Raw genomic sequence first — 9,161 nt, forward strand, 5'->3', positions numbered from 1 at the left:
AAGACATGAATTTAGATTTTCAAATAAAATATGACGGGCCATTGTTTTTTGAGAGTGTCAAGAAACGAAAAAAGTAATAATGACATTTTTGACAGTAACATTGGATATAAGGGAGTTGGACGTTTGTTGACTCTGACGCAACTTCAGGCTCTTTTGTGTAATGCATTTGCATATCGTGTAAGCAAAACCTGCCTGGTGTAGCGTCGTTAATTATAATACAGAAAGTGCTGATTGTATTACTGTTATATTGTAAAACCTTCAAACACGTGGTTTTAATTCTCCTCGCCCGCCTACCCACGGTCGCTCGGCAGCCAAGGATGGATACAGAAATTAATGATAATGGCAATGTGTCGTTAAATATGATATTGTTTTGTAAATAATTACAATTGCATACTAGAAATTTTTCGTTTCTTTATCAATTACAATATCTAGCAACATATTTTTGATCAGTTAACTTTTAAAGCTATGATTAGTTTTACTGTGATTATTATATGTTTAAGATATACATGAATTATTTAGAATTATTAATGTAGTTACGATCTTTGCTTACTCTTAAATTTGTTAGAAGAGATCACTTTATCAAATGACAAAGTTGTAACAAAGACGTGAAAAATGTTGAAAATTTAAATGTAATCTCAGTGTATTTGTTATTAAATAAAATTAAAAAAAAAAATGTTTTTTTTTTGAGTAATGTAGCAAGACGGTTAGTGATTAAGGTTGTCATTCACAAATCGACAATTCACTATCAACCACGGGATCTCAATTGTGTAATCACACAATTCACCATTTATATGGAAACACAACAATACTTTTTCTTAGATTACTATCGATTCAATTAGGTTTACAAACCCCTAGGCTGTTTTTCGTACAGGTGTCCAAATAACAAACGCATCAACAGATTAATATCTATTTTATTGACTATGTAAATTTGACTAGAAATGTATAATACTCACAAATATCTAAAATGTTTTCTATACGATTACAGTACCATGATAAAACCTACGCATGCAACTCACTACACGTGTAAATGCTATTTCGGTTTGCGTGTCATTAGCAAAATAAAGCATAGTATAAATATACAAGACGCAAAAAATATTTGACCCTCATATTTTTATTTTTATTCTATTAAGACTAGTTAAACATCCAACAGTAGAACATTGGCGGACTAACAGGGGGGGGGGTGGAAGGGGCGGCTCGCCATGGGCCTCCAGTCTTAGGGGGGGCACTCCAAATCAAATCCCGCGGTAACTGAACGCGTTCAATACGCTGGGGTATTCCCGTTTTTGTACTGGGTACTCCCCTAGGAATCCGTGAATGAATGGGGGGCCTCACCTTTGCCGCCCCAGGTCACTGACGGGCTTAGTCCGCCACTACAGTAGAGTAAGAAACAAATTTGATGTCCATTAATCTAAATAGTTTAGTAAAAGGCAGAGATGATTTATTAATATCAGACGAAAATAAGCGAAACTTGGTAGTAATGTATCAACTTTTTTTGACAGGACTGGCGCCATTATCGAACCAGTCGTTATTATAGTCCGGTAATTTCCCTATTCAACACGTTATTGGCTAATTTTATTGGTACAACTACACGTTAATATTTATCGTGCTTCTTACTTGATTAGACATGTTTGATAAATATTATTTCGAACCAGTCACGGATTGGTTAACAAAACCAAGTTTTGACTTGCGGCTGCGAACCGTCAGCTTCATGTCAAATCGGTCCAATGCCAGAAATTCCATATTTAGCCAATTCCGGTACAACTATATCGTCCAAATCCGGTTTCATGTTGACATAACCAGTTTTATCCGCTTTCATCGACAAATAACCCGCCGATTCCGATTTTATTGGTACGTAATCGTCTGAACCGTCGTTTGGGTCGACAATTTGATCGCGGAGAATTAAATTGTCGAATTCGCTTGAAATATTCGCTTCGTTTAGGAGTTTTAATGATTCTTCCAAGGCCATGTGTCCTCGGTTGGGTTCAGGTGTGTGACAGCTCGTTGGAGTTTTGTCGGTTGGTTTCCTGTGGTGGAGGGAGTTAGTGGTAGAGCCGATGTAAGGAGGTGGTTGAGGGCGGTTGTAGTTAGCAGCGAGGTTGGTTGTCGATTTTGGACTGTACGGTCTGACGAGACTGTTATTGGGGCTGAAATAGAATTAAAAATAAATTGTAGGTATATGACTTCTTAGTTATAATATAATGAAAAGCTATATATACATTTTTATATATTTTTTTATAACAAGCCTTGTTTAATTATTAAAGTCAATCTAGTTAGAAAAATCATCACAAACCTAACTAAAAAAGTAGATTTACTAAATGTCTTAAAACTAGTACGATCTTTTAAGAGCGTGAACATTTGCAAATGTATTTGTATTTTTTTTATAATATAGATACTACTATATATGTAGATAGATGAGCAAATGCATTTGTGGTCACCATTGCCCACAGACATTGCGCCGTAAGAGATATTAACAAATCTTCACTTCAATACAGAATATTGTTGTCTAGTGGTAGAATATGTGTAGGTAGTGCCCAGACGGGCTTGCACAAAGCTACACCACCAAGTAAATGTATTAATAGACGTATTATGCATTGTATAAAGTAAGTAATGATTACCTTACTCCCACACTTTTGTTACTATTGTTATCTGCATGTGTCTGCTCGGTGTTGCCAGTTCCGTATCTGCACAGTTCCACTTTAGCAGATTTATGAGCTCTATAATAATAAAAAATGCAAACATATAAACGACATTCTAGTAAATCGAGGCTATTGCTTAAAATCGCTTCGGAAATAAGCCATTATTTCTCGTAAAAAGTAAAGCATAAAAAATGTTTATTGTGGGTTATCCCTAAGAGATGGATATATACTATAATGGACTATTTTGAAGATCTTTTTAAAGTGTACATTACTATAGTACACTATTTTGATCTTTCTTCTAGGGTTCAGCCAGCGTTGGTAATGTAAGTGCAAAAAAGTGTTTATTTTACGACATCACATTAGAGACCTCTAATAAAATCAGTGTTTCTCTGCTATATTTTGCATGTATTATACATGTAAACCTTCCTCTTGAATCAATATATCTGTTAAAAAAAACCATATCCAAAATCCGTTGTGCAATTTTAAAGATCTTAGCATACACAGAGAGAGACAGACTGTGAAAAGCGACTTTGTTTTATAATATGTAATGATAATGATTATTAAGTTTCATTGTACATAAAACTATAATACGAAAAGACAAAACAGTTCAGTAACTTTTTTTCATTTGTTTGTTTCGAACTACTTTTTTCAAGTTTTTGTTCGATAGCTACTGACAAACTATAGGGATAGTTTAAACAAATACTAGAAATAAACTTGCTCAATACATACAATATCATAATTTTTTTTTCTCAAATTTGTAACAATTAATACCCATTCGAGGTCGAACCTTGACCACCACTGTGCAAACAGCTAATAAATATTGGTGGCCATGACGTCCAGTTTCAAGGAATCAGCTGCGAAGGGAATATTACTGTGCGTCGTGTGTGCGCAAATACCTATTCCCCCATCAACACATTTATGCTTTTCGCGGCACGGCAGTAAAATACTACCAATAGAACATAAATAATGAATATCTATCAACTAAACTGATTCACTGGCAGATTGTTATATACTATAGGAATTTATTCTATATAGTAATACAAACAACAAAATATATAAATATATTTGCCATTGAACTTGATATAATTTATAAAATATACAAATTTTAACCTGTAAACCAAAAGCATACACTTTGACATAGCGTTAAATCTAAATTTTAGGCAGAAGCGTTAGGATCATGACCATCTTTGGATAGATTTGAATTCCACCATCATGTTATTTAGTGTTCGACGCCTATGTAATAAAGGAGAAAGATTTTTATATACAGCTGTGATCCAGCAGCCAACAGGGTCTACATTACCTCCCCCCCCTCGCCCCCTGAAGGTTGCGTCCCTGGCAGCCCGACTGAGGCCCCTAACTACGCTGGCTTTAGCTAACAAAGAACTATAAGATAAACGAATCCCGAATGTCTTTATTGTATTTTATATTAATATAGTGTTATTTTGTTATTTAAAGTTAATCAAAGGAGGACATTTTTGTGCTTAAGAAAATACCTAAAATTGTTACAACACCATTTAATAAATAAATATATATTGTTAAGTTGTTGTTACTGATATTAATATTCATCTATAAAACAGTTAATTCGGTTAGTTTATCTCATGAATACAAATCAAACCTTCGATTTCTGTAATCTTCGCAGATATGATAAATTTCGTCAACAAATCTCTCTGAAACAGCGTCACGTCTGTAAATCAATGATATACTGGTCAGAATGGAGTTTAACTTTATGGAACTTTGTTAATGTTATAACTGGATAATATATCTCGTGATGTACCTATTTATATATTGATTTTGAAATAGCTTGTTTTGAAATTGAACCCGTCGAATTTCGATAGAAAGCACCTGTTTATTAAGATGATAAAATTCTGGGAAGTAATAAACAGCAAGTTTAACGAATATTTTGAATTTTAAAACGGTGCTGTAAGTTTTAGGATTCCTTTTTTTTTTAAACCAGCTTATATTGATAAGTAATTATGAATTATTCCTAACATAATTGGCTATGGTCATAATCCCGGTAGGCTTGTATTTTAATAAGGCTTAGTACACATTTATTGAAAAAAAACCAAGACAAAACTTTATTTACCGTGCCTTGCAATCAACACAATTTTCAACGAGATACCTATAAAAGTATTATAATTTGATGTTTTCTACTACAAATACGCAATTATATTTATAAAAAATAACACTACAACACGTGATATACGCGTAAAAGAGTGTGTGTTTCACTCTCACTGCTCTCTTTGAATGGCACGTGCGTGTGCTGTGTGTGTGTGTGTGTGTGTGTGAGTGCATACGTACACGGTGGCGTAGTGCAGACAGAGCGCGGCGGAGAGCGCGGCGGCACACAGCAGCAGCAGCGCCAGCGGGCCCGCGGCCGCCGCCCACAGCGCGCGCGCCAGCGACCGCGACGGCAGCCCGGCGCGCGCCGGCGCCGCCCACGCGCGCGCCGCCGGCCCGCCCCGCGCCGGCGCGCTCGCCTCCGTCGCCTCCGTCAGGTACTCGAGGTGCTCCGTCGTGCGTTGCTTGTAGATTGTGTTGTACTGAAATTATAAAACAAATGACGAGTTGTCGTCGTCGTAATGGATTTTGATAAAAATAATAATAGAGATATAATATGTCTACTAAAATGCATGCATTCTACAATTGATGGAACTGGAAGATTCCTTAGAGTAAATCTATGAACTATTCGTAATGTTTTGTGACTCATGATTTGATGACTCATGATTTATTATCTATAACGAAATGAAGCATGTCTGCGTAATTTCGTTATAGATAATAAAAATCGTAGAGAGAAATATATTATATAATGATTTTTCGCCAAAATTCTCCAAACGATTACGTTGAATAGACTCTTGGCATTTAAATCAGTTGTGATGACGACGTTGATATCACATCGATGACCTTGCCCTTTCAATATAGACCGACACTGGTTCTCTAGGATACGGGTCCTATTGAGGGACTTAACAATACAAGATATGAGAGATAAATAAGTTGAAGCTAGTATTCTTATTTTTTTTTAAATCAAATTCAAAATATACTTGATTCAAGTAGGCTTTTACTACCACTTTTGAATCGTCATTTAACAAACTACTTAAAGTAAAGCTACCACCGGTTCGGAATGTAGATTCTACCGAGAAGAACCGGCAAGAAACTCAATAGTTACGCTTAAATGTAGGAGATTGAAGAAAAAATAATAAACTACTCAGTATTATGCCGGTTCTTCTTTTGTAGATTCTCCAGTAAAAACTTCACGTTATATCCATGCTAGTTGAAAGTACTAACAATTCTACTTCAATGAATTGCTTCATTTTTGATATAGAATAAGAAACAAAGTTAATGTTAACCTACCAATTCAAAACTGCACCAGTCCAGATTAAGTCCAGCATCTCTGAACAGTCTTTCGACAGTGGTCCGCTTGTAATCTCGAGGACAGCTCGGCAAACGGGAAAGTGGACGGACTTCTTCCCTCAGGCGCTTTAACTCAGAGGAGAACGGCACTGAACTACCTAACCTGACTACGAGCCTGAAATACGAATTATAAATAGTGAATAATTATATATATATATATATAGATTTAATGTTTAGTACACATTTAGTATTTGAGCACAAGAATAATGTTTCCCAGATTAGAGATTCCAGTTTAAGAGTTAGATATATTAAAGCACATTCCTATTGTTACAAATAATAACTAAAACGGTAAAATAAATGACACAAATCGCATTAAAGTTCGTTCATTTAATAAATATGAGGTTATGATTGTTTTGATTTGACAAAAGTCGTAGGCGCTTGAAAATGATGTAAGTATTTTAATGTTTAAAAATATGTAGATAAACAGCCAAGTAATATGATTGTCACAAATTTGACCCGTCGACCATTCCATGAAAATATAACGAAGACAAATTAAAAAGTATTATATTTTAAATAATCCATAAAGAATAAGATATTTCTTACGACAGCGTATCCTATTAGTTAGATTGTTATAGTAGAAAAGTTATAATAAAAATCAGGTGGACGGGCGAGATCTGATAGTAAACCATTGGTTGGTATTTTTAATATCGAAATAATTATTTAATACAATAACATCGAGTTAGGGTCCCGATTATATTGTCGTTTTATGAAGCTATCCTCTTGACTGATTGTATTCACAGTGTTCAGGAACAGGACCTACGACTTTATGCACGACTTTGAATAGCACAATGTAAACTTTGGGCTGACACTGCGAATTCCTCGACAGAAAATCCCCATAACTTTTTACTGGGCCGACCAGGACCAGGATAAGACAATGTTACCTACACTGTCTAAGTGGCCCACATCTAGACCGCTAAGAGAGGGTCTAGATCATACATGATGAGAAGTGATCATAAGTGGCATTTTAACGTATCCTGTTAGTAATTTTAAAAAAAGAACTTGTATTATAATCTTACCCCTCTCCATCACTCGGTTTTAACGGCAATCTTGCCCCTAAATCAATGGCAGACGCAAGGAAAGTTGGATACAAATCTTTGCTGCTCTCCGTCCACAGTTTCGTTCTAAGAATATCTTTAAGACGTGTCATTCTGTAAAGATTTTATAGGCAATTCAATTAAATAAGTATTAATATTGTAAGTGTACCTGCTATATATTTAGATGCTAAACTCTGAATAATTATTTCAGTTTGGTAATTTGAATACCTATGATAAAAGATATTTTGTTCATTGTTTAGTTTTGAGAGTATAAACTCTGTGTGACCAATTTTCATTCTATATTACCTTATTCCCATAAATTGATGGGATGGAAACTCAACCCTCGCAGAGAGTGATCACAAGATTTAATTTCTTACGGATTTACGAGAATGCAAAACTTTGCCAACTTTTAAATCCTGCTTTTATACTAAAACACAACTTTGCTAATGAAAATCATTCAGCAGCAATCTTTAATTAACAATGTTATTGTAGGCTGTAAGTTCTTGGCAGAAAACGCTTTTTTTTTATTGGATCCATCCGGAATTTGAGCCCAAGACCTTAGGGTAGAAGGCCTTATAAGTTACTTGAGTTACCCTAGCTGAGAAGCAATAACGATACAACAAAACCATAACAACGTGTAACAACTCTTTGAAACTGTTTACCTGTGCTCATCCAATAGGTCTTCGACATTTAGATTGTCAATTTTTAATTCCACCTCGTGTTTGGCCATATTCTCTTTGGGTTGAACTTTAAGATTCAATAGCACTCGTCGTGTTTCATAGTCTTGTCTATTTAAACCAATAACTTCCAACTGAAAATAAAAATAAAAAAATTTAAGACTCAATTTTTTTCTTAGAATATCTTTTTGTCTGGTAAAAAATAATGAATAGTGTTTGTTGGAAATATACCTTTTAAAAAAACAAATAAGTAAGCTATTACTACTATCTATAATATTTTTTCATGTGGCAAAATATAATTCCCTACACCTATTCGATTTCTATAAATACCAATATAAAATAAACTAAAACCTTGTAACATAAACATCAATAAACAATTACAGTGATCGGTGTTTTGGTGTTGCGTGGCGGTGTGCCGAAAATAAACCCGGAGTGGTGTCTCCCGCTGTATATGTATCGCAGCCAAGATGGTAACTCGGGTTTGCCTATCAACGAAGCATGGAAACGGTACTGCTGGTCGAATTCTGCAAAATATGTATAATTTTTTCGAATCAAGTTTTAATACCTTTACAAAAAATATTAAATGATTAGAAACTTACCCTGGTAGGTCCAGTTAAATAAGTTAGGGCTGATTGGTATCGCAAACATTTCCGTTTCAACCGCATTGTAAACATGACCTAATACCGTTTTAGCCAATAACAACATCCATACTAATATTAGCGCCATATTCTGAAATTTTAAATTAAAAATATAATTTCGAGCAAATAACATCGTTCAAAAATTAAGCTTCAGAATTAAACACAATTAAACGTAACATTTTATAGAATTATAGTGACAAACTAAATATTTTATCTAAGTGCTGACTGAGATACGATTACTTACTGCTCGTTTTATTAATAACTATGAGAAGCTTACCTGTAAAATAACGTGAACAGTAAAACTGACCTATTTCACAAGAATAGACATGGAGCAATCGATTTCCATATTAAAATATAAACTACAAAGTCTGATGAAAGGTTAGGGACGAAATAGCTAGCGCACATGAGCAGAAGATACCGGCACGCCCCACAGAGGCGTATTTGAAGAAGTCGTCGGATTATTAAAACTAATACTATTTCCTGCTTTACAATTTTAGTTGCTGATAAATCAAAATAGATTATTAATAAACGTATTTTATTACAATTAAATTGATGTTTTTTGTTTATACTTTCATAAATTAATTAATTAATTTCCGGTATGCGCTATAGGAAAGTTTTCAATTAATGGAAATTCTACTTAAGCTAATAATAAAATGGAAAAAAAATGTTGTCGTCATTCCTCGTTTGCGTGCGTATTTATTAACTCAAGATTTACTTCCCCTTTATTTACGTTAACGATCAAAATAAGCGAGTACGTCCCTGAAAACA

The 9,161-nt window shown here is 34.5% G+C and overlaps 1 protein-coding gene across 1 annotated transcript; it reads right to left on the bottom strand.

The window, feature by feature from the left end:
* Positions 1-1,316: 1,316 nt before the first annotated feature.
* On the bottom strand, positions 1,317-8,818 carry LOC125073001. Its single transcript, XM_047683643.1, has 10 exons — positions 8,671-8,818; positions 8,355-8,484; positions 8,137-8,279; positions 7,741-7,889; positions 7,061-7,192; positions 5,985-6,159; positions 4,935-5,176; positions 4,252-4,320; positions 2,616-2,714; positions 1,317-2,144 (listed from the first exon to the last, which is right to left on the bottom strand). The coding sequence occupies exons 2-10, from the start codon at positions 8,479-8,481 to the stop codon at positions 1,712-1,714; spliced, it is 1,569 nt and encodes a 522-aa protein (XP_047539599.1). The 5' UTR covers positions 8,482-8,484; positions 8,671-8,818; the 3' UTR covers positions 1,317-1,711.
* Positions 8,819-9,161: the final 343 nt, after the last annotated feature.

Source organism: Vanessa atalanta, chromosome 23 (genome assembly GCF_905147765.1).
Source record: "Vanessa atalanta chromosome 23, ilVanAtal1.2, whole genome shotgun sequence".
NCBI classification, from domain to species: domain Eukaryota; kingdom Metazoa; phylum Arthropoda; class Insecta; order Lepidoptera; family Nymphalidae; genus Vanessa; species Vanessa atalanta.

Excerpts from the sequence above, each read along its gene's own strand:
- LOC125073001 (XM_047683643.1), bottom strand. The coding sequence starts at position 8,481 with ATGGCGCTAATATTAGTATGGATGTTGTTATTGGCTAAAACGGTATTA. Across the intron at positions 6,160-7,060 it reads AAACCGAGTGATGGAGAGGG|GCTCGTAGTCAGGTTAGGTA; the intron begins GTAAGATTATAA and ends TTCGTATTTCAG. Across the intron at positions 2,145-2,615 it reads AACAAAAGTGTGGGAGTAAG|CCCCAATAACAGTCTCGTCA; the intron begins GTAATCATTACT and ends ATTCTATTTCAG.